Raw genomic sequence first — 24,935 nt, 5'->3', positions numbered from 1 at the left:
GTGTTTTTAGTGTGTGATTTTGTTCTTGGTGTTAATTGGTGGTAATTTTCCTTTTAATGCAAAATTGTATTCAATAAAGTATGACTTGAATTCAGATTCTTTCTACAATAGCCTTGCGTTATTTTACTTATATTAATGCATAAAGTGGTGTACTAATAGCATGTTTTTATTTAAATCAGACTTGCAACATTGATATGGTTTGATAATAATAATAAATACAATACTTACATATGTCTGGCCAAATCGAGATTGAAATCGTGAATCATCCATAATTTTCAATAAAATAGAGATTATATTTTTAGGCAATATCGCCCAGCCCTATCTTTCTACTATCAAATGGAGCTGGAATGGTTTTGGGGACTTTCGTTTAAATATTATAAAGCTGACCTCGGAATGTTCACAATGCAATTCAAGTTTAGAAATCGTGGCATGGGGTTACCGAATCGGGTGTGTATTCCCATTTCCACAAATAGCTCCCCAGCAGAACACTGTTGCACTGTAAAAGGGGACCCTTTCTAGTATCAATAGAACCTAAAATTATTTTTGCGACTTCCTTCTAAACATTATAAAGAAAACCTTGGAATATTAACATTTCTCAATAATAGACCACATGAAAATAGGGACACCAGTTTGGGTGTCTATTCCCAGTTCCAGAAATAGTTCCCCAGCATAAAACTATTGTAGCACTATTGTACCATATCACTGTCACGATTTACCCAGACCTGTATAACAGGTCAAAACCTACAGGGAGAACTTGTTTATCAAGAAGATAAAGCACTGCAACAGTTGACAGTATGTACGCCGTTCGACTACACAACCATCAAGTGTTGGTTTCTTCAACAATTCAACACACACCGGTACCAGCACTCACAAACAGCAACCGGCCTCTGCACGTTATTTTAAGGTAGGATTTGCTAATGACCTACACCTGGATATGTTTAGCACATTAGTAAGTCATAGTCATTATGACTATTGTATCACCCACTACATTAACATCACATCTTTTAGCACCAGCATGACACACAACTGGTATTATGCTAAAGTGACTGAGAGAATCCATGTTACATACGTACTCTTCAAGAAATGTCCAGTTTATAGCACTTACACATTATATTGGATAACTTTTAAAACTGAAATGGAATGTTAAAATGTTCCAGTATACAAAAACACTGAAAACCCTTTTGATTACTTTTCACTAAATTGAAAATACTGTATTTGCGACTTCTGACTGGTTTCGTGGTGGAGTGTCACAAATACCAGCTAAACCATTTCTTTTGTTGAATACATTAAGGAAAACATTAAAAGCTCAAGGGCTCGGTGGGAGTAAAAGGGAACTTGTAAAACAAGTTTGGGGTTTGTTGATTCAAAGTGTTGGATTTAAAGTATGTATTATTTATTTCTAAGCAGATGCCCTTTTCCAGGGTGACTTGCAAAACACAAGAGCATTACAAAGTGCAATAATGCAGAGTAATTCAATTCAAGGTGGTTTAGTCAAGGATTTGCAGGATAGAGCCAGTTAGGTGTGAATTGGTGGCAGGTAGACAAAAGCTACTTAAAGCAACTGTTGAGAAGTAAGGTAAATACTTTTGTTTACAAGTTGCCACAGACAGACACAGGACAGGACAGGTGAGAGGCAGCCATCTTGTTGTTTTCCTAGTTTCAGACAGTCTTAGCATTGCTCATTTTGTTTTAAGCACAGAGCTGGCCAAATTTGACCAATTTGGTTATTTAAATTTGAATTTTCTACATACCCGTTCGTGACTTTTCCTAACTATATGTATTAAACATGCCTACAGTGTTTTAGCTGCATAAAATAAGTTAAACACGTTTGTATAGAATAGCCAGAATTGGGTTATTTTAACCGGTCATTTAAATACATAATAAATCAAATATAATGCATAATCCTGCCTGCCCTTTACAATACAGGCAGTTTCACGCTCAAGGGGCGATTTCTACCACCTATTTTGTATTATGTATTATAATGTATGTTTTTAATTGGTACATTCATTTCAGAATATAACCCCAATTATTAAGTTTTATACATTTAGTCATGACAGCTGGCAACACGGCTACAGGCTACTTAAAATAGGTTTCATATTTAAACCAACACTTGGTGCAGTAGCTAGAAAACAGTATTTTGAACCTGGTGATCTGGGTTTGATTCCTGATTAGTACTTATTTTCTTGTGTACATTTTAATATATAATTTCCTGGAGTTAAACCGCATCAGAGTAGAACGAACAATTAGAAAGCGATTAATAAGGATTTTAAATTCTCCTCCTAATTAGAATTGCGTTTCAATAACACGGTTCAGGGAACATGAACTAGCAGCAAATCAGACAGCAAGACAAATTCATTAATATCCAGTTCGAGTGCATCATTATTCAAATTTAGCCTAAAAATTTGTAGCAGAAAATGCATCAGAGACTTAAACCAACTTAAAAAGTAGTTTCCTTTATTTAAAACACAGAATATATTGCACTCAAGTGCACAAGTTGTAAATAGCAGCAGATATAACAATCAATTCCAGAATACATTTCCTTTTAAAATCCGTAATAACCGGTAGAGTGCAGAAGTGAAAACAAATAACCAACCTTATACATACATTTCTAAAAGCAACAAAAAAGACAACAAGGAAAATAAACTACAAACAAATGTGAAACTTTCCAATAACTCATACACACACACTTAAGATGCAAATAAAACCGTGATAATTCTGAACCTGTAATACAAGGATAAAATGGCCATTAATTCCATTAGCTGTCCTGCAGTGCATCAATTTCAAAGATACAATTAAAACATACAGGAGGATTCACTTAAATAGTGAAGTTGAACTGGTATGCATTAAAATACATGCCCTTCCCTAAATCGGAGTCCTACACAATCCCCCTCTCGACCGAAGTCCAATCTTCTTAATTATTCTAAATAAAACAAATAATTCAATAAAAACGTATACAGCACGCATGCCTTTTGTGGGCCGATTTCCCCCTCCACCCCCCGACACAACAGTCGTTTCCCTCTGCGGCAAATCCCTCCCGGGCTTAAATACAGATGTCAGTCACCCCGCGATTGACAGCTCTTAAAGGGGAGGCTTTATCTAGCAATACTACAAATGTATGAAATCAATAATAATAATAATAATAATAATAATAATAATAATAATAATAATAATAATAATAATAATAAGGCATCCACACATGTACTGAATTTAACGCTTAAGACAAATTAATAAATTATATTTGTCAGAAGGACTGACCCTCCATATGTAGCATTGTATTTTCAAAAGCCTTCTAATTGTTCGTTCTACTCTGATAGCGTTTAACTCCAGGAAATTATATATTTAAAAAATAATAATAATGTACACATAAGAAAATAACAAGTACTGATCTGGAATCAAATACAGTTGGCAGGTTTACAGTGCTGTTCCCTAACCACTGCACCAACTGATACACAGTTTAAACATGATACTTATTTTAAGTAGCCAATAGCCACTGCTGCCAGCTCTCGTGACTAATTGTATAAAATGTAATAATTGGGGTTATAGTCTGAAATGAATGCACCAATTAAAAACATACATTACGATAAATAATACAAAATAGTTGTGTCTGTGTGTGTATATATACACAGTGCATCCGGAAAGTATTCACAGCACTTCACTTTTTCCACATTTTGTTATGTTGCAGCCTTATTCCAAAATGGATTAAATTCATTATTTTCCTCAAAATTCTGCAAACAATACCCCATAATGACAACGTGAAAGACGTTTGTTTGAAATCTTTGCAAATGTATTAAAAATAAAAAACAAAAAAAGCACATGTACATAAGTATTCACAGCCTTTGCTCAATACTTTGTTGAAGCACCTTTGGCACCAATTACAGCCTCAAGTCTTTTTGAGTATGATGCTACAAGCTTGGCACACCTATTTTTGGGCAGTTTCTCCCATTCTATTTTGCAGGACCTCTCAAGCTCCATCAGGTTGGATGGGGAGTGTCGGTGCACAGCCATTTTCAGATCTCTCCAGAGATGTTCAATCGGGTTCAAGTCTGGGCTCTGGCTGGGCCACTCAAGGACATTCACAGAGTTGACCTGTAGCCACTCTTATCTTGACTGTGTGCTTAGGGTCGTTGTCCTGTTGGAAGATGAACCTTCACTCCAGTCTGAGGTCCAGAGCAGGTCCCCCAGAGCGCTCTGGAGCAGGTCCCCCAGTTCCTGCCGCTGAAAAACATCCCTACAGCATGATGCTGCCACCACCATGCTTCACTGTAGGGATGGTACTGGCCAGGTGATGAGCGGTGCCTGGTTTCCTCCAGAAATGACGCTTGCCATTCAGGCCAAAGAGTTCAATCTTTGTTTCATCAGACTAGAGAATTTTGTTTCTCATGGTCTGAGAGTCCTTCAGGTGCCTTTTGGCAAACTCCAGCCGGACTGTCATGTGCCTTTTACTGAGGAGTGGCTTCTGTCTGGCCACTCTACCATACAGGCCTGATTGGTGGAGTGCTGCAGAGATGGTTGTTCTTCTGGAAGGTTCTCCTCTCTCCATCGGGTTCTTGGTCACCTCCCCGACTAAGGCCTTTCTCCCCCGATCGCTCAGTTTGGCCGGGCGGCCAGACTGGTGGTTCCAAACTTCTTCCATTTATGGATGATGGAGGCCACTGTGCTCATTGGGACCTTCAATGCTGCAGACATTTTTCTGTACCCTTCCCCAGATCTGTGCCTCGATACAATCCTGTCTCGGCGGTCTACAGACAATTCCTTGAACTTCATGGCTTGGTTTGTGCTCTGACATGCACTGTTAACTGTGGGACCTTATATAGACAGGTGTGTGCCTTTCCAAATCATGTCCAATCAACTGAATTTACCACAGGTGGACTCCAATCAAGTTGTAGAAACATCTCAAGGATGATCAGTGGAAACAGGATGCACCGGAGCTCAATTTTGAGCGTCATGGCAAAGGCTGTGAATACTTATGTACATGTGCTTTTTTTGTTTTTTATTTTTAATAAATTTGCAAAGATTTCAAACAAACTTCTTTCATGTTGTCATTATGGGGTATTGTTTGTAGAATTTTGAGGAAAATAATGAATTTAATCCATTTTGGAATAAGGCTGTAACATAACAAAATGTGGAAAAAGTGAAGCCCTGTGAATACTTTCCGGATGCACTGTATATACACATATGTGTGTTCTATGACTCTACAATAAGTGAATGCACTCATGGTTACAAATGTTCCAAGTGGAGAATGTATAATGATGAATTGTTGTGGGACGAATTGTCAGGGGTGAACTGACATGCTCCCGAACTGGTTGATGTGTAGGAAACAGAGGGTATCGATTAGAGCAGTTGCTTCTAACTGCAGTGAGGTTGTTAGTGGAGTTCCACAGGGATCAGTAGTGGTGTTTGCTTTTTCTAATCTATATTAATGATCTGGACTCTGGGATAGTTAGCAAACTTGTCAAATTTGCAGATGATACTAAAATAGGTGGCTCAGCAGATACAATCTAGGCAGCACAGGCTATTCAAAGGGACTTAGATAATATTCAGTTGTGGGCTGACACCTGGCAGATGAAATTCAATGTGGACAAGTGCAAGGTATTACATGCAGGTACTTATACAAAACATTGTATAAGTGCAATCTTACAGGAGAGTAAATGACTAAATTACAAGTACTGTGTGAAAAGATGTGTTTTGAGTAAGTGCTGGAAGGAGGTCAGGGACTGCTGTTTTGACTTCAGTGGGAAGGGCGTTCCACCACTTGGGGGACAGGGATGAGAAGGAGCAGCTCTGGAGGAAGGGGAGTGCAGAGGAGGCAGAGTTAGTCTTCTGACCCCAGAAGACCGCAGTGGTCTGGAGGGGATGTATGGAGAGACGAGGGTCTGAAGGTAGCTTGGTGCAGTGTGGTCGAGACAGTGGTTGGTAAGGGTCAATGTCTTGAACTGAATGCGTGCCGGTATCGGGAGACCCAGGTATTGCTGGAGACCTGGGCTACCTGGTATAACTAATTCAGGCTAACCAAACATTAGCCGAATTCAATTAATTTGATAATTTAAATTGTGCTACCTCAGTTCCTCGAAGTCTTATAGAGGCTAAACTATGAGGTGCTGTTAGGGAAATAATTCACCCCGTGGTACATACACTATACTGAGATGCTTACACTACATACTGAGAAGTGCATACACTACATACTGAGACGCATACACTACATACTGAAATGCATACATTACATACTGATATGCATACAGTTAGATCCTCCCGTATACAGTAAGATTTCACATCCGTTTACACTGAGATTTGACGTCCGCATACAGTGAGTTCCCTTTCAAATCGAAAAACAGCCATGACATAATGGGAAGAGCCTTCTGACCTGCCAATCATTGAAAGCATGTACCAAAGCTGGCCAATAGGAGCTATGCTGGCAGGAGGAGGACCTGCCCCCAGCGTCTGTGAAAAGTCTCCTCCTGATGCAGCTCCCTGCCATTTCTTCTTTCACCTGCCTGTGAATGTGCTTTATTGCTTCTCGCTTGTGATTGCCTTAAAGCTTTAAGAAGTGTGCTCACCTGTGCAGTCTAAATTTTTGCTATCCTCTTCGGATTATTGTATCCTTAATTTTTGTCTCTTTGAAGCTCTAAGTGCGCAGTAGGAGTCTTGATTGGAGCCGGTCTCGGTCCCTCCACTGAGATCTGCTGCACAGTTTTACCTCCTGTACCATTATCCTTCTATTTAGAGATAGTGGTGTGGGAGAGGAAAGAGACGGAGACTACTCCACTGGTGGCTGGTCGGCTCTATTCCTCCAGATTCTCTTGACCTCTGTCGGCGGCTCCCACCTCGGATGCCCGCACAGATGGGAAGTTATCACCACAGACGCCTCTTGGGCGGTGTCTGGAATGGGATGGGAGTCCAAGAAGTGTGGAGCGGCCTCTGGTCAGCCGCACACATCAACGTACAGGAGCTGCAAGCAGTGCAACTGGCACTGAACCATTTTCGCCACGGTCTGGCAGACAGACATGTCCTGGTTTGGTTGGACAACACATCAGTGGTGGCCTACATCAACCACCAGGGAGGTCTATACTCCCCCAGACTATCTATCGGGTGGCATGCAGACTTCTCCTGTGGGCACAAGACAATCTCCACTCAATAAGAGCAATACACCTGCTGGGCATGTCCAATACAGCAGCAGACATTCTCTCCAGGGGAGGTCCAGACAGCTCAGAGTGGAGAATGAAACACATGCAACGACCCACTGTCCTCTGTGGTTCTACCTGGAGACAGGAGGCGGCCCCCTGGGTCTGGACGCCTTTGCTCACTCATAGACACAGGAGCTGCTGTATGCCTTCCCCCCACTGACACTTCTTCCACTGACACTGGAAAGGATTCGTCAGGAAGGAGCTCAAGTTCTCCTGATCGCCCCCCGGTGGCCGAGACAATTGTGGTTCACAACGCTGGCATAGATGATCAGCGCGGATTTCCACATGGGAGCTCTGCTTCCTCTCGCTCAAGGTGGCCTTCCTTGTAGCGATAACGTCGGCAAGGAGAATTAGTGAAATCCATGCCTTGTCTGTGGATAAAGCCTGTCTGACCTTCTCGGGAAGCAATGACAGAGTCACTCTCAGGACGAACACGGCCTTCCTGCCCAAGGTCATGTTGGCGTTCCATATAAACCAACCTATTGTCCTGGAGTCTTTCCATCCCCCTCCACATACATCGGACCGCAGACTACACAGACTCTGCCCTGTCCGGGCTTTGAGGTGCACTATGCGGAGGACTGCGCAGAGCCGAAAATCCAACCGACTGTTTGTCTGCTACAGTTCCACCACCAGAGGGAGATCGGTTTCAAAACGGCGACTGGCAGACGTGATCCGGCTCACCTACGAGACATGTTCCCATGCCTGAACACATCTCAGTGCACTCAACGAGGGGACAAGCCACATCGTGGGCTGTCTTTCACGATGCCACACTTCTGTGGAATGTGGATCTGTGCAATGCTGTGACCTGGTCCGGTCAACAGACCTTCACAAGGTTCTACCACCTCAACGTGGCGGACCGGCTGCACTTAAGCTTGGGCTCCCAGGTACTTCAAACTGCTAGCCCTCAGGCTCCGTGAGGCTTTGCTATCCTTGTCATTGTGGGTTTAGGTTTAGTCAGGTGTCAGGACTCCCGACAGCTCTGGTATTGTCTTCCCATGTCTTCCCTTTCGATTTGAAAGGAAACGATAAGTTTTTATCATAACCCCAGTTCCCTGAAAAAGAAAGACAGCCATTACTCTTCAGGGGTCACTCGACTGGACGACCTTCCTGATGAAGAAATGGCAGGGAGCTCCATCAGGAGGAGACGTTTTAAAGACACCGGGGATGGGACTTCCTCCTGCCAGCAGGGCCCCTATTGGGCAGCTTTGGTACATGATTTCAATGGCAGGTCAGAAGGCTCTTCCCGTTAAGTAATGTCTGTCTTTCTTTTTCAGGGAACCGTGGTTATGATAACCTATCGATTTCACATCCGTTTACACTGAGATTTGACTTCCACATAAAGTGAGATCGGTCATCAGTCACATGCCTGCTCAGGTCCACCCATTAGCTCACACAAAAGCCATTTTTAAGATATAACGTGAGGTGCAGCCAGGCAGGGTTTTATTTCTTAAAAATCCATTCTTGTCTGGCAATACGTCCCACTAGAATTAGCTCTGTCTGAATTAAACAGCTGTCTCCCGCAACGAGTATATGGATAATTACGATAATGTTGCCCTGTATAAGTGTATTAGTCCAATACAATCCTTTGTTGTTTATATTGATTGCCCCTATGCCCCCTTCCCCTGAGCTTCCCACATCTTGTCTGTCTTGTCTTGTCCTGCTTCTAGCTGTGCTGGACAGCAGTTGTCAATTGCACGGAGTTGTCAAATGCACGGAGGGTGCATGACCTAGTTCCTGCACCCTGTGGTGTATATAGTTAGTTTGAACTGTACAATAGAGCCTGTCCGTGAGTTGATCTCTGTTGCCCTGCTCTGTATATAGTTCCTTTGATAACAGCGCCAGTAGAGATTGCTGTCGCCTCGCTCCTAGCTGTGCTGGTTGAGCAGAAGGTTCTGTTCTCTTGTTGGCTATCCCAGTGTCTGGAGGCTAGCTGTGTGTATATTTTCTGATGACAGATCTGTGACCTGCTCCTAACTGCATTAGATGAGCAGGAGGCCACTGTGATGTGAAGCTGAGGGCACAAGAATGTTTGCTCCTCCTCTCTGTTTGCATTCTGTTAATTTGTACAGTTGGTCTGTGGTCCGCTCCTGGCTGTGCCAGAGGAGCAACAGTCTGCTGCTACTGTGTTGAGCAGAGGGTACAAGAGTTGTTGTCACCCCGCTCTGTTCAGTTTGTTTAAATAGTCTGTAACAGTGGGTCTGTGGCCCCACTCCTGGCTATGCCAGAGTAGCAACCTATCGGTATATGCAATATAATGAATAGGTATCATCTGTATACTTTTTATTAAGTAGCCTACATTATTAGGCAGAGATCCCCAACATCATTGGTGCTATGGACAGCAGTCAGATTCCAATAAGGCATCCTCAGGACAAAATGAGGCAGACTTGGTTAACAGAATATAATTTCACCACATAATGCACAGGTGCTTATGACATTATCACAACATTAATTAAAAAATGATTCAGCAACTCATGAAAATAACAGTGCCAGACCGTAGGGTATCAGACTTTGGATAATTCTGTACATCATCCATGACTTGACCTCAGTTATTCCCAGATCTGTGAATCTACCTGCCTCATTTCAAATATAGAAGCCAAGTGGCCAGGCTCTGTCCACTACTGTCCAAGAATATTCAGAGAGTCTACCTTGTACCAGAGATTTGAGGAAGGTATAGGAAATAATGTTATTTGCTTATTATCTTATTATTTTTATATTGCTTAAATATTTGTTTTATGAAGTGATTTAACAGTGTTAATCTCATATGTCATTATGATTGGATAATTTCATTTTAATTTAGCTATAAAGATGAAGAAACCATTTACATCAGACAGATTCATTAGTACAATATAATACTACAATATTATATATTAAAAAAGAACAAAGACAAACTATGACAAAACAATAGAGAGCTAACTATTCTCATACAGCAAACGCTCAGTCCATGTTCCATTTCATTACTACAAGCATGCAGATTTAAATTAGATGTGTGTGAAATTATTATATTGGGGTAAATACAGCCTGTGTAACGAAAAATATATATTTATGTCCAGGCTTCCCATCTGGACTTGACAGCAGCAGCGTTACATTTAATAATTTCAACACCATGATGTACGCACATATGTCAGATGAAAACCCTCAGACCCCCATGCCATATCTGCATCAAGTTTCATAATGTATTCTGTTAGCGGCATCTCAGTCCAGTGTTTCAGGTTTCATTCCCAAAGTCAGTGCTTGTACTGTACAATGTTAAGTGTTTTATGTTCATTTTTCCATTGAAATACAATACTCCATTTGTGCTAGTTTTATATGATCATTTGCCTTTCATTATACCAGAGCTTTAAAAGAGCTATCGGTTAAAATGAGCGGTTTTGGCTCTTGTAGGTAGTTCGAAATGTTGGCGCTTCTAGTGTTAAATGTATAATTGCCAGTTATTATAATGAACAGACTAAACAACTTTTGCTTGATTAAATAGAGAAAATATTGATAAAATCATTAGTTGATTAATAGACCCAATTAATCTAATATCTATCTCTCTATCTCTCTCTCGCTCTCTCTCTCTCTCTATATATATATATATATATATATATATATATAACACGCATATATGCACATTATATATATAATTAGTAAATGTTTTTACAACAATTGGACATTACATGGAATCTACAAGTTCCTGATGGCACAATGTAATTTAGTTCTGTGGTCACTTTGTTCAAATCTTGCCACAACAAGTGGTTAGCCGAGTTGGGAGAAATGTATGATATGGATTAAAAACATTTATTTTGTTTAATTGTTTATTTATTTATTTTCTTTTTTCATAGTTGGTTGACATGATGCTTGACAAAGGATCAACTTCTCTCTACAAAAGAAAGTACCTACTTTGGTCCATATGTTTTATCATCATCACCCTAATCATATTTCTGGCTTACAGAAACAATAATATGGAGTTTTACATGCTGAACACAGGAGAGTTACAGGGAAACAACAACACAAAAGGGAATGATGACATTGCTCCAATGAAAACCAATCAAGCCACAGAGTCTCCCAATCCTCCAGAGGTGTGTGGTGCCCCTGCAAAGATCGACCCCTTGGTTCCCGTCAGAGGCATGAAAACAATTGTAGTTGCTGCTTATTTAGACAAGCGGGATTCAGAGCATGTCCGTGTTATTTCTATAGTTTACCGGTCAGAGATGGCTGATCACCACTGTTTGTTCTGTTGCGGTGGCCGCAAGTTCACAAGTAGAGCGCAGTGTCACATCCACAGAGACCACTTCGGCTTCGTCTATGGCACAGCAGACCTGTTTTGCAAAATCCCTCAAGGTTGCAGCCTCCCAACACACCTGGCAGTTTACACTCCCCTGAGAGGGGACCAAGATGTGTCTTTCCTTCCAATACACAACAGCCAGCCCCAGCCCCAGACCAACACCTTCCCTTACAACTTCACAGTGTGCATTTCGACCATGTTTGGAAATTTCAACAATGTCTTGCAGCTTGTGCAGACTATTGAGATGTACAAACTGCTAGGGGTCCAGAAAGTGGCCATCTACAAAAACAGCTGTAGCCCAGAAATCCAAAGTGTGCTAGATTTCTACCACAGCACAGGCCTTGTGGACATCATACCTTGGCTGATCACGTCCTACATCAAAGTTTCTGGTGGATGGCACCCTTCTGAATTTCCTGGAGATCTGCACTACTACGGCCAGCTGGCAGCCCTCAATGACTGTGTGTACAGGTACATGTACAAGACCAAATACGTAGCCCTGAATGACATTGATGAGATCATTCTACCCCTAAAGCACAGGACCTGGAATGAGATGATGGAAAACCTTACACAAGAGAACGGTCCAGACACAGGTTTTGAGTTCGAGAACCATGTTTTCCCTAAAAACATCAAAGAAAAGAGTGGCAGGTTCCTCTTGCAGGAATGGAAAGACATCCCTGGGGTTAACGTGCTGGAGCACATTTACCGAGAGCCAAATGCAGCAGGGATTTTGAATCCTATCAAAATCATTGTGAACCCCAGGTTAGTGCAGGAAGTCACAGTCCACGGACTTTTGAACTTTAAATATCATTCAATAAGAGTCCAACAGAATTTTGCACGGATGTACCACATCAGGCGGCCTCAGAGACATGATCTGCACCAGTCAGACCTAATCCGAGATGACCATTTGTGGAGTTACTCAGAAAAGTTGGTACCAGCTGTTAATGAAGTGTTAAAGAAAACCATCTTAGGGAGGGTAAAAGCAACTTAAAGGGGTACTTTGTTTATTTTGCCATTTCAGCCTGATTGCTTACTCATTCAGATTCATACGAATCGATCAAAACCTTTTCAATTCTGTGCGTCCAGTTTGAAGACATTTGAATTAATTGTTTCGTTAGCATAGCACAACTGATGGAATCAAATGGTCTCAAAACGCTAACTCTCAAAAGCCGGCTAATAGACCTTTTGGCTATAAAACATGTTTTTTATAAGACTGCTAACAGGCCATAAGAAAGGGAGCGAAACTCCCACCCATACCTATCCCCTAAAGCTTCAGGCCAGGCTAGTGCTCAGCCTTACATACGTTTTGATAGAAAACATGTGTGTGTGTTGTGGCAGTGTGAGAGGCAAGGCTGGGGTCAGGGCGGGTCTTTCAGTGGAGGAGACTACAAAACATCTCCTCCAAGACTCCAAACCCCAGAAGCCAGCAGGGCTCCTGATGGCCATAGCCCCGCCCACCACTTCCCCTATAAAAGGAACCAGGAAACAGACCAGGGTGTGCATGCTTGGCTGGGGTAGCAAGGTGCACATGACGGAGAAGTTCACAGTTGACGGAGAAGTTCACAGTTGACGGATTCACTGGCTTACGACCATTTTTCTGGACCTGGACCATTCTCCCTCTTAAACCTAGGACTGTCTGACAACCTCCCACCGGTAACGAACTTTGATTACGGACTGTGACTACGAACCTGCCTTGCCCCTGTTATGCTTCTGTCTGCCCGGTGTTCGGCTCCATTGACCCAGGCATTTACTGTTATTATTGTTATAGTTTGTTTTGTAGTTAGGGATTGTTTCCGTTTAGTTAGTGCTCGGACAGAGCTAGGTTTTGTTTTGCTTTTTGACGCTGTGCCTGCCATTAAGGGAAGCAATAAAATGGCAAGCCTGTTTTGTACCCTCTGCCTGCCTCCCTACTGTGTGTTTCAAGACCAGACCCCACCTACATGCAGCCCTTTCTTGTGACGGGCCCCCCAACCTGTTACAGTGTATCTGTGTGTGTGTGTGTGTGTGTGTGTGTGTGTGTGTGTGTGTATATATATATATATATATATATCATTAGACCTGTACACCTGTTTTAAAAATTCTTTATCGGCTTCTTGTTGACTTTGAGATGAAACTTCAGATACAAAACTGGTGGAGACTTGAATCATTCATGTCATGGCGTTCCTGTCCAACAACTTTTGTAAAATTGTATTTTCTCAAACCGAACAAAACAAAAATGCCAAAGAGCTCCTTCCATCCCGAGAAGAAAAAATTCAAGGGTTTTAATCACTCTGTTCAGAAGCACATCCCATTAGTGTTTAATTCAGTCTGCAGTACAGTGCATTGGTTTCTGCAGAATGGGTTTGATTTTAATTTCAGTGGCTGAACGTGAACCCAGAAATTAACATAGAGATTGTACCTTTTTGCATTTCCTCAACATGTCAATTGTTTAGATTTAGATTTAAATCGAAACTATTTGAAACCAAAGTAAAAGTTTCTACACTGTCAGTGAACAAGGAATCCAGACTGAAATTCTTTAAAGATGAGGTTTCAGTCATACAGTAAGAACAAAAATGTAGTTTTTACAAAAGGATGGTTCTCGCCCAGCATTACCAATGTGTATTCAAATGCAAGAGAGACGAATGATATGCACTAAAAGAAAACTTTACTGAAACATTCATCAGAGCACCTTAGTGCATTTAGTACAGACAAAACACTCTTCATCTACACACAGAGACTGAGTAACTTGGGAAAAGATAAAGTCAAACATTTTGAGGTTGCTATGGCAAGCCGTTGTGACATTTAATCCATAATTGCTGATATCAAGAATACAATTATATTTTTGATATCAACAATTGGATTCTTGATATCAGCAATTATGGATTAAATGTCACAACGGCTTGCCATAGGTTGTGATGCTTTTTCAGTGCTGTAGCCTACCTGACCAGATTAAAATGACACGCAAATTTGAGGAGTGTTTGATTTCCCTCATTTTCAGCTGGAATTGCTTGGCAATTTTAGGCATCACACATCACACATCCAAACACATGTTTGGGGATAAATTCCCAACAAATGGAATAGTGCTCTTTGGGCTTATCAACATTAGACTAATCAACATATCTGTTTCTTGGATAGGAAAGTAACAATAATAATAAAAGTGTCTTCTAGAATTCTATTTAAAAAATGACTTTCAATATGAATCTATATTTCTGATAATCTGAAATTGTACAATATATCCTATTCAAATAATGTACTTTCCAGGTCAGTAGTTTAACTACTTTAAATACCTTTTAAAACTTGTTTTGAAAGCATTTTGGCTACACACAACCGCAGGAATGGAAATAAGTAAAACAGAAACTGCAGAGACCCATGTATGTTCCAATTTTAATGGGTACAGCACCATGGCAAAAACAAACAATGGATATAAAATGCACAATGAAGACAACAATGTGTAATCTGATATACACTGAAAAAACATTGCTACACAGCCCCCTTAGGAAGAAGTTCTCTGGGAGGGAATTAAGCAAAGTGGCCTGATTGAATTTTCGGACTGTATGATCATTTCAAGAAGTCCATTCCATGGAAAATGTTTTCTCTATGTTTTACAGCATACAGCAAGTCAAACCATGAATTCCAGTACATAGTAATGATGTTTTCATCCATTTTTTTATATAATCCCAAAAACTCCAGCATGAAAAAAAAATATTTTGGGGGAAAAATGTTATTGCTCCAGTGACTTTGATTTGAACCTTTGCAATCCCTCCCAGAAAACAACGGCCGTCTTGGTTCGATCCGACCTTGTATCTTCAGCGTCGGTGAGGAGATCCCATTAGGTGTCTATTTGTTTTTATACTTGATGCGCGGTGTGGTGGAAATTAGCCAGGACACAGAACCGTTGTGTCGTGGGGTCTTTAGCGTCCACTAGGTAGACGGCCTTGGTTTAACGTCAAAGCCTGTACGACGGTACCGATCAGCTGGTCTCGGCAATGAATGAAATTTGGCTCCGGATTCAGTTCCATAACCCCAGAACTGGGGTTACATGTACTCCTGATGCAGTGCAATACTAAATAAAGGATGTTGGAAATCTAGAAAAGTGCATTTCCATTTCTTTATTTCTTTTTTCTGTTGCAGGGCCTTCATCACTAGGATGTGGTAGATTATGAGAATGCCACCTCTTTCTGCAAGATAAACCGATCTCTAAATGTAAAAAGCTGAGGGTGGGGGTGGGTACTGTACTTCGAAGTATTGATAGAAATGTATTGTGTCCCACCCAATAAACTGCTATGGGGAAGTATCAGCATAACAAAAGAAGGAAATAAATAGTTAATGACTAAATGATCACAGAAATTGAGTGCATACAGCAACCAAAATATCTCTCTTATCTCATTACTGTGGATTTGTACCAGCAGTGTCAACAAAACCCCAAACAACAACACTGAAACAAAACAAGCAAGCAAGCTGTTTGACACAAGCAATGTAAAACAGAAACTAATAAGCTTCATCAACCAAATGAAGGATTCAGATAGCTAGCTATGAAGAAAGAGGAAGATGGAGAATGGACACAGTCAGTATGTCAGTGAAATAACAACTGAATTTGATAAGTGGCAACTGACAGCTCAAAAGATGTATTAAGGCAGGAAAATACACAAACACACACACTTCCAAAAAAAAGAAAAAAGAAACACTCCATATAAGCATTGTGTTGTTTTAACTTTCTCCATTCTAACCATCCATTTTGATAAATATATGCATGCATTATAGGTAAAGATAAAGACCTCTCATTTAAATGGAAGCTGAGCTTGACCCTACATGTTAGAGAACTTAGTGTTTCAATGTTTTATGCAGAATAAATGTGGTGTCTGAAGAGGTTAACACTGACCTTGCAAATAAAACTTTGCTGATGTAGATAAACTGCTAGCAGGCCATGAGAAATCTTTCACTCACATGAAGAAATGACACAGCTTTAGCTTGGAGAACAAAACAACTTTTGATGCACATCTGATCTTCCCACTATATGGTACAGCTGAAGGTGCAGTATGTCAATATATTTGTCCTTTGTGTTTTTATTTTGGCACATAAGGGGGAACTAACATTTTTTTTGTTTTTTTTTTTGGTGCAATTGACCTATAAAATATTCAGTTTCAAACTCCAAAGGGAAATGTATCAGACATAATGTCAGTCTGGTTTATTCTCTAAAGTGTCGGTTTGTATTTTGCAAAATTATTTTGGCTGTTAGTATTTGAGAGGCTTGCAGATCCAGTTATACTTTTTGGAACACATTTCTTATACATTTGCACCTAAAGGATACTTTCTTATAATAATCAAATCATTTAGGAGGCAGATTAAATCTTTTTTTTCTTTCAGAACTACTAAAATAGACAAAACACACACATCTCATACACACATTCATATACAAAGTCTTGACCAGAGTTATGGAACTTGGGTAGTGATTTGGATAGAACTATATATATATATATATATATATATATATATATATATATATATATATATATATATATATTTCTGGTGCTTCTATTGTCTTGTGATACTCCTAAAATGTTGAATAAAAAATGTTCCTCAGAGGTCCACATGTCTGTTCATGCTAACCACTTTTCTGCTGTCTCTCTCCCTGACTTCTGTAATCCAATCCACTACAATGTTAGCTTGTAGGAGCTATGGGCTCTTTATGTCCTATACAATAGTTCAGCTTGTTTTCAATGTAATGATAATAATTAGCATTTCCATTTCCATCAAAATAATTGCCTCACACACAAAATTTGAGAAGGTGGCCCAGAAGTACATACATTCATACAAGCATGCACTGAAGGGATAAACAATGAATAATAATGCAAACACAAGCCTCAATGAGAACAAATGAAAAGTCATGGATTCATCAAAACCATTTGGAGATTTTACATTAATCGGCATTCGTTTCAGTAACTAGATGTGTTTGGCATACCTTTCTGTCCTAGTCATCAAATGGACAGCAGTACTTAAGTTAAGGCTTTACTTCACCAAGTTAGATTGGGGCATAAGGTCAGGCTTGGTTTCTCAAATGGGTTTTAGACATTTTTATATGTGAAGCTCTTCTTCAGGTCTCCATTGACAAGCCTTACTGAATCCCTAGTTCAGGTTGTATCTGAGTTGGCTGCAGCCACAAGACCTCCACCTTTAATCAAACCATTTGGATGCGGCTTAGCAGCAAATGGCATTCCCTCCAGCATTTACAGTACACATTCAAAGAACATTCATTGAAACTGGCAAGCTGAAAGCAACTCTTTCTGAGAAAGTTGAAAGAGGATCAAAATAAAGGAAAGATAGACATTTGTACAAAAAATACGGGGAGATAAACAACAGTTACTGGTATTGTTATCACTGTTTTTGTTTTATGTTAGCTTTGTTTCCTTTGTGTTTTACTCACTGTTAGAAAGACGGCCAAAGAACAGAACCGCCACCCATACCCGGTTCCACACCCAAAATCTTCAGGCCAGGCTTGTGCTAGACCTGACTGTCTGTCACAAAAGCCAGTGTCACAAAAAGCCTTACAAAGTCTGTTTTTGTTTTTCCTTTCCTTTTCTTTTTTTTTTTTTTTTTTTTTACATACATATATATATATACAGGTCTGTACACACTGGCATTTTAAAAACCCTCTCTACCTCCTCCTTATGGACAGTTGGAGAACTTCATTTTAAAAAGTGGTGCAGGCCTCAATTTTTTGTGTCATGAAGTTCCAGGCACGCGGCTCTTCGGGAGCTTGTAATTTGGTCAAACAAAACAAGAAAAACAACAACGTGCCCACCCACCTCCCCCAAGAAGAAGTTGAAATGATATCCAGAGGGTGAGGGGCTTGTGGGGAGGTATTCAGTCCTTCAGCCACAATGTTCCCAGTTAATCTTCTATGACAATTGGCTCCTCATTAACTGGGTGCCGAAGCTGCAGCGGAGTTTCCAGGTCTGACTGGAGGTGTTTGACGCAGATCTGTTTATAAGGCTGCCGGGCGGCTCTCTTGATGTCAAAAGAAGCGAGGAGCTTGCGGACTTTTCTACACCAAAAACAAAAGATGGAAATTAGCCAAGCAAGTCTTGGAAAGGGTCAGGGGATGGCAGGATGTTGCTAGATTGGTGGAGACTTGTTGGCTTGGGGATCTAAGGACAATCTCAAATTTTGTAAAATTTTCCTAACCTGTGCAGATATAATTATGTCTATTGTGAGGTGGTTGTCGTTTTTTTTCTTCAGGATTAAAAGGAAAGTAAGTAATGATGGATTTTATGTTTATAAATAAAATTAGCAAATACGTGAGGGGCTTTGAATGCTCTTCCATTTCTAGGGGAGCGACTTCAACACAATAGGTTCATGCACGCAATGAGACCCATTATACAGACCAACCACTAAAACGAGTTGAATAACCGAGGACATGATCGTGATGGTATTAGCCTGGTTATCCCTTGGTGCTCTACCTGGTGTCATTGGTGGCCATGAAAAAGACATCATCGGGAGCATCAATCCAGTTCATCCGTCGCCCTTTGACAGGTGGCAGAGATCCTTGCTTCATCACGCGTTGGCTCCTCTCCAGAGGTTTCCCATTCAGCAGGTAGCTCTTGTTTAACGTAGCCTTGGAGAACCATAAACCAAAAAAAAATTAAAAGACAGCTGGAAACAGAGACGGTCCTATACTAAAACTATCCTGAACATAGTTTTGGAAATAGCTAAAACAGTCCACATTAAGTTTCCAATGATGGGCAGCATGGGACAGGCAACTGATTCAAAGCAAAGGGATGGTTTGTTAAAATTAATTCAAATGAAAGGTCACTAAATAAAGGACAATGGCGTTTATGCTCACAGCTTCAGTACACAAACAGAAATAAACCAAATCAAAAAGGGTGCGGTAATGCTGTATACCAGAAAGTCAAAGAATACCACGTCTTAAATTAGCCTGCCTAAACATTTTATACTGGAAAGTCTGCTTATTAAGTTAGTTTATTAAAAACAACAACTCCATACTTACAATTGGTCTCACTTGGCTGTGATTTGGCAACCCTGAAAAACAAACAAAAAATATCACTGTAACACCCAGCTATAAAGGGATAAAGGGAGTGTTGATTATACAGCCAGTTTTTCACAGTGGATTGAGGTTCATTTCTAATGCTCCAAATTCTTCATTAACAAAACAAAAATTAAAACAGCATTCTTCTATGCAATTTCATATAGCGTGCATGTGTGCAGTTGTGTGTTTGTGTGACATTTTCCGATAAATTCATAGAAATAATTCTCAAAAAAACAACTGCTTAAATTAGCTTATCTCTTGTATGTGAAATATGTTTGATATAACTGTATTTTCGTCCTTCAATTGTACACAAAAGTGGATCTACATGTAGTATCACTTGCAAATGTGTTGTGGATTTTAAATGTGTTCTTCGGCCAATGTCATGTGCTAATGCACCTGTACTGCCCATTGCTCTCAAGTCTCACCCATTTAGGCTCCATCTCACGCTCTTACGCGTGCGCACCCTGCCCCCCCCACTCCCGCTCAACACCCCCTCAGGCTCCTGCTCTTGCCGGCGGGATCTGTCACCACATCTTTTTAATGTGACAAATCTCACACACTGACGTTTTGGAAAGTTGAGAGCTATGACTGCCTATGGTAATAATAGGGGCCATGCAAATGCAGTTGCTTCAAGTCAAATCACCCCCCTCAAATCAGACCCATTAACAGCTACATTCAATTGTTTTATTCCTTGACCTCAAAGAGTCTTCAGTCTCAGATACAGGAAACGGCAACACAAATGAAACACCCTAGAATTGATTTCAATCCCTGTTACAGGATTCATCCGTCAGCTAATTCTTCACTAACGTAGTGCTGTGATCTTCCGTAAGCTTCAGCTGTCGGAAGCCTTCAGACAAAAGAAGAAGGCCCTTTTCGCAAACACAGCAATGAAGGGTGGATCCCTATACAAGCAAATAAAAGCAATTGTAGACTGCAGAATATGAAACAGGGCAATGAAGGGATTCAAGCTAGTTACAACAAACTGAGAGACAACAGAACAGGTAATTTCCTTACCTCTGGAAGGCATCAGTAACCGTTTCTTCATATGGCCTAGCACACACACACCCACACCAACACAAAAAGAAGAAAAAGGAGTTTTAAATGTATTTGTTCCTGTGTTCCTTACTGCTACTGGCTGAAACAGGTATCTCAGAGTCACTCTAGTGTATTTTCAACAATTTAAACTACATGGAATGATTTTCTTCCTTTGTCAGGTCAGTCTATTGAAATCAAATGAAAGAATGACATTTCATTATTAATGATAGTTCGCCACCTTCTGGTAGGACTCAATAATGATCAACTAGAAAGCTCATTAGGGACAATACAGTACAGTGCGGAAGACTGCTGGGCTCCACTAAATGTGTGATCAGGCATAAATCAAATGTTTCTGTGTTTACTTGTTTGCCCTCACTAAGCCATCTGCTTTTTTTATACTATAGTGATGGCGATTAGTAGAGTTGACTTCTATTAAAATATAAACTGGATATAAACTATAAAATAAATATAAACATTTTAAATTAATACAAATAAATTGATTCAACAAATGTTAAAAAGGAGTGTCCTGACCAAAGAAACCCTGCAGGTTCATTGACAACATGATTTTGTTTTTTTAATCTTCTGGGTATGTCCAGTTCTTCTCCAATTACTTTTGCTCTTTAGAAAAGTTCCATTATATTTTATTTAGACTTTGGAGCAAACATCAAAACAAGACTGCCTTAGAGCCACATTTGGATTCTTTTTCAAACCTTCAATTAAGCATTGCCAGGAAAGCCCAATTCAAACAACATGAAATGCACAGGGGCGTAAACTATACAAGGCATGACAGGCAGGGAGGCCACTCACCTTCTATGCCGTTGTGTTGCTCATAGCTGCGTTTGCCCAGGATGGTAGTGGAGCCGTGGTTGATGACGGGTCCCACCTTGGCTACGCTGGCACTCACTGGATGTGGCGCGAGGCTAATGGCAGGTTTCACTGGCTCGGGTTTTACGTACGGGTGCAGCTCTGCAAAGACGACACAGCAAGGCCTCCATCAGAGCCACAAAGAAGGCATTGTTTCAAGGCAGACTGGGATGGCAAACATTAATGGTGAAGCAGGCAGGGTCAGAATCTTGGCTTGGAGAGCAGAGAAATAGAATAATTGGCACCACTCCATAGAGAGAAAATATATATGACATTTGTAGAATATGTACTGTGTAGAAAATATTAGTATTAGTAGTATTATTAATAGTAGCAGCTGTATTAACAAGCTGTCTAATGTAAGCACAACTGTATTAAATGTGTTTCAGTGTTTCAGTATTGCTGGCTGATGATTTCTTTGTATTTGTTTAAGGAAGACAAACTACACCTCTCGCTCAAAGTTCACTGAAAAATGATAGTTTGGTGAACAGAATTGACTTGACTTGAGTAATTATTATTTATTTTAGATGATCCTTCACGTCTACAGTATTCAATTTAGAGACAGACCCTTAATTTGCACATACATTTAAGGAAATAAAAAATATAGGCATTGTTGTTTTATCTTTTATACTATTGTTTTATAAGCCACGACAACATGTGTGTCTATAAACGTGTTTTTACAAGAATGCTAACTTATTAGCTTATTATTATCTTATTATGGCTTTGATCAACTGGCAAGAGATGAGATTAGAAAGGCTTCAAGCAGAGTTAGATGCCTGTGACAGTGATGTTTCCCCTGAAGAAGCTGTAGTAGCAGTAGTAACCGCACCAGTGAGGTTCAGAAAGGTAGGAGGTGGTGTTTAGAGTGATTACTGTTTAGGATGACGCAGTTAAATAGTTCAAATGCTTTACTAATGGGGACTAAGTGGGACTAAAGAGCTCAGTTGCAATCGTATTTATTTACCTGATTGTTCTTATAGTTAGTACAATACAGAATGCATCCCATTTTTAAGGACTTTTGTTTAATAACAGAAACAGAGGTGAGTTTAATCGTGCCAACAGATTGACAGGCAAGAGATTAATATATAAGAATGGGTCCCACTTAGCCAGTTTTAGCTGCATGACACCGCTGGGAACAACTCCAGGACTTAATGTAGAAAGATCAGCAATACAATTAGCTTCACTAACAAATGACTTACCCAGGTACTTTACAATTACTTCCAACGGCTTCCGGGTCACTGGCTTCATTTTAATGACTTGCTTTTCTGCATCCGGTAGTCTTGCTGTGCCTAATTCAACAGAAATCAAAGCACACTCTATGAGCAAGATTTCAAACCTAGGCCCTGGCATGATCAGAGGGAAACGAAACTGACATCAAAAGTGTATAACTTCTGCTTTCTTGCTTCGTAACATGTCATTTATTAGGTTGTTCAGTTAGAAGGGGGAAGGGATAGATTTCACCATAATGCAACTTGGAATTGAATTAATTGATGCATTAATGGAAAATGTACAAGACGAGAAAGAAAGAAAAAACATGCAGTTCCACAAGGTGTCGCTGTTGGCTAGCCAAATCAGAATTTCAAATTGTGTCCCATTAAAAGATCTGGGTTCTCTGGTGAGTGGACAGCTCTCTCTCTCTCAACTAGCACAGCCCAGGGGCAAGGTTCAGTTTTTTAAATGATTGAAATGTTTGGCATCTTACTGAACCATACTTCCTTCAGTTTTTCACCATTAGCTTTGATCTCATTGGTGTCTTTCAACAGAGACATCTATTTGCTTCCAGGTGAGTCAAGAATAGTCTTAGATTCGGAATGTATTGTAGGACTAAATGGCAAATGGGCAAATGCAGGTCTCGGTCCTGTTCAGGAGTATTTGACCCTGGTTTGCTTCACGTTTTCATCCAAAGAACGGCAAATTCACATTGATGCCTGGCTGCTTGTGGGGAGTCCTATAGTCACACTAACCCATTCTGAACAACCAGTGTTGAGCATCAGCACAGCAAGCCATAAAGATCCTGAAAACATTACAGCTGAAGCTTGATGTTACTCCACAAACAAAACGTTTTCCCAGCTGTAGGCTGGGTGTTCAGCCTAATTGTATGGCGTACTCACACTCTGCCTTGATGGCAGCACTGTTGACAGGTACAAACGGTCGACGGGCTGCTCTTCTTGGCTGTAACAGAGTTCGACAGAGATGGCGCGCGATTTTGGTCAGCTTGGTCGTCTGCAAGTAAAAAGCCTGTTTGGTCTTCAGGGTGTATTTGGGGTTGGCGTTCTTCACCCAGTATCCAAAGGGAGTCTGTTTAAAAAAAAAAAAAAACACTCATAAGACTACCTACACAAACAAAAATGTTGTTGATTTTGTCATTTTCAAACGGCAAGTTTAAATACAATCTTGGAACTAACTGGCTTCTGTTAATCATAAATACCAAAAACCTCAGAGAATTAGCTTAACAGATGTGGGGGAGTTGGGGGGAATGGCTGAAGAGGAATCAAATGTTTTCACTAACCATACTGTTTCTGGTGGGACCTGGCCTGTCGCCTTCGATTCTGGTTGGCATCTTCAGCCCTCCGTACTTCTTCCAGTAGCTCCAACAGATGGCACAAAGTCGACACTGCATGTTGGGAGGTCCCCAGGAATACCACTGATAGCACTGGATAGCTGAGGATGAACGCACGGCACGTTAAAGAAGAAGGAGCTAAACAAACAAAAATGCCAACAACATGGCAAGTGTGGCAACATGATTTTGTGATTAAATTTGTATCGATCAGCAACCTGCTCAGATGCTTATGCTTCCAATACTTGCCTCAAACACTGATTAAAGTAGGTTAAAATAATGTACAGATTGTTTAGTTCAAAGATGATGCACTCACAGTAACAACTTTCACAAGCCCAGCCAGTGCTGCCACTCTGTCCCTGCGATCCAGAGCCGTTCACCAGACCGGTTTTGGCGTTGTTCATATTGATCTGGTTTGGGTTGGGTTTGTTGCTTGGTTTGATGCAAAAGAAAGAAAGATATCACACACACACACACACACACACACACACACACACACACATACAAAAGATGAAAATGCTTCGACCTCAGTCAGTGTTTTTCTGCTACACTTGCCTTGAGCCTCCCTGTGTCCATTTAAAACGCTTTATGTTATTTTTCAAATCAAGGACATAGTTTGTATGCAATGCAAAGCTCTGTAGACTAGTCCATTGGTACATTCTGGTAGGATCAAACAATTTGACTGTTAGAGAGATCCCAGGACTGGAACCAGGTGACCTTGGTTTATGTCAATATTGAGGTCATTGAAAGCTTTAAAAACAACATAGATGATGTACCCCATAACACACACACTCACATATACACTATGGCATAGATTTAGGTAGGGTTGGTAGGGATATGTCCACCAATGTCAGTGGAACATTGAATTGTCCCTACCAATAATTTTGATGAATCTGAAACATTGAGTAATTTTATCCACTCCACAAACAGTTAACTTAATCCAGATCGCCTCGTTGCTCCTACTGCCTTAAAACCAACAAGCTGATTTGATTGACTTCGGCTTTAGGTTCTGAAGGT

At 40.5% G+C, this 24,935-nt stretch overlaps 2 protein-coding genes across 3 annotated transcripts in view; one reads left to right on the top strand and one right to left on the bottom strand.

Moving 5' to 3' along the window:
- The first annotated feature begins 777 nt into the window (after window positions 1-777).
- LOC136749545 (beta-1,4-galactosyltransferase galt-1-like) lies at window positions 778-15,501 on the top strand. The gene is made up of 2 exons (XM_066703953.1): window positions 778-904; window positions 11,003-15,501. The coding sequence occupies exon 2, from the start codon at window positions 11,012-11,014 to the stop codon at window positions 12,431-12,433; it is 1,422 nt and encodes a 473-aa protein (XP_066560050.1). The 5' UTR covers window positions 778-904; window positions 11,003-11,011; the 3' UTR covers window positions 12,434-15,501.
- A 1,408-nt stretch (window positions 15,502-16,909) lies between these two features.
- LOC136749544 (metastasis-associated protein MTA1) overlaps window positions 16,910-24,935 on the bottom strand; it is a 41,933-nt gene continuing 33,907 nt past the window's right edge. For both annotated transcript variants that reach the window (XM_066703952.1, XM_066703951.1), the window contains exons 12-20: window positions 24,235-24,350; window positions 23,871-24,022; window positions 23,473-23,659; window positions 22,561-22,650; window positions 21,308-21,466; window positions 20,480-20,515; window positions 19,427-19,458; window positions 18,879-19,033; window positions 16,910-18,463 (exon numbers count right to left, since the gene is read on the bottom strand). In XM_066703952.1, the coding sequence (XP_066560049.1) occupies window positions 18,310-18,463; window positions 18,879-19,033; window positions 19,427-19,458; window positions 20,480-20,515; window positions 21,308-21,466; window positions 22,561-22,650; window positions 23,473-23,659; window positions 23,871-24,022; window positions 24,235-24,350 (1,081 nt within the window). In that variant the 3' untranslated portion in view covers window positions 16,910-18,309. The remainder of the gene's footprint in view (window positions 18,464-18,878; window positions 19,034-19,426; window positions 19,459-20,479; window positions 20,516-21,307; window positions 21,467-22,560; window positions 22,651-23,472; window positions 23,660-23,870; window positions 24,023-24,234; window positions 24,351-24,935) is intronic.

This window comes from Amia ocellicauda, chromosome 5 (assembly GCF_036373705.1).
Source record: "Amia ocellicauda isolate fAmiCal2 chromosome 5, fAmiCal2.hap1, whole genome shotgun sequence".
In the NCBI taxonomy this organism is placed as follows: domain Eukaryota; kingdom Metazoa; phylum Chordata; class Actinopteri; order Amiiformes; family Amiidae; genus Amia; species Amia ocellicauda.
This window is presented reverse-complemented; position numbering and strand designations above follow the sequence as displayed.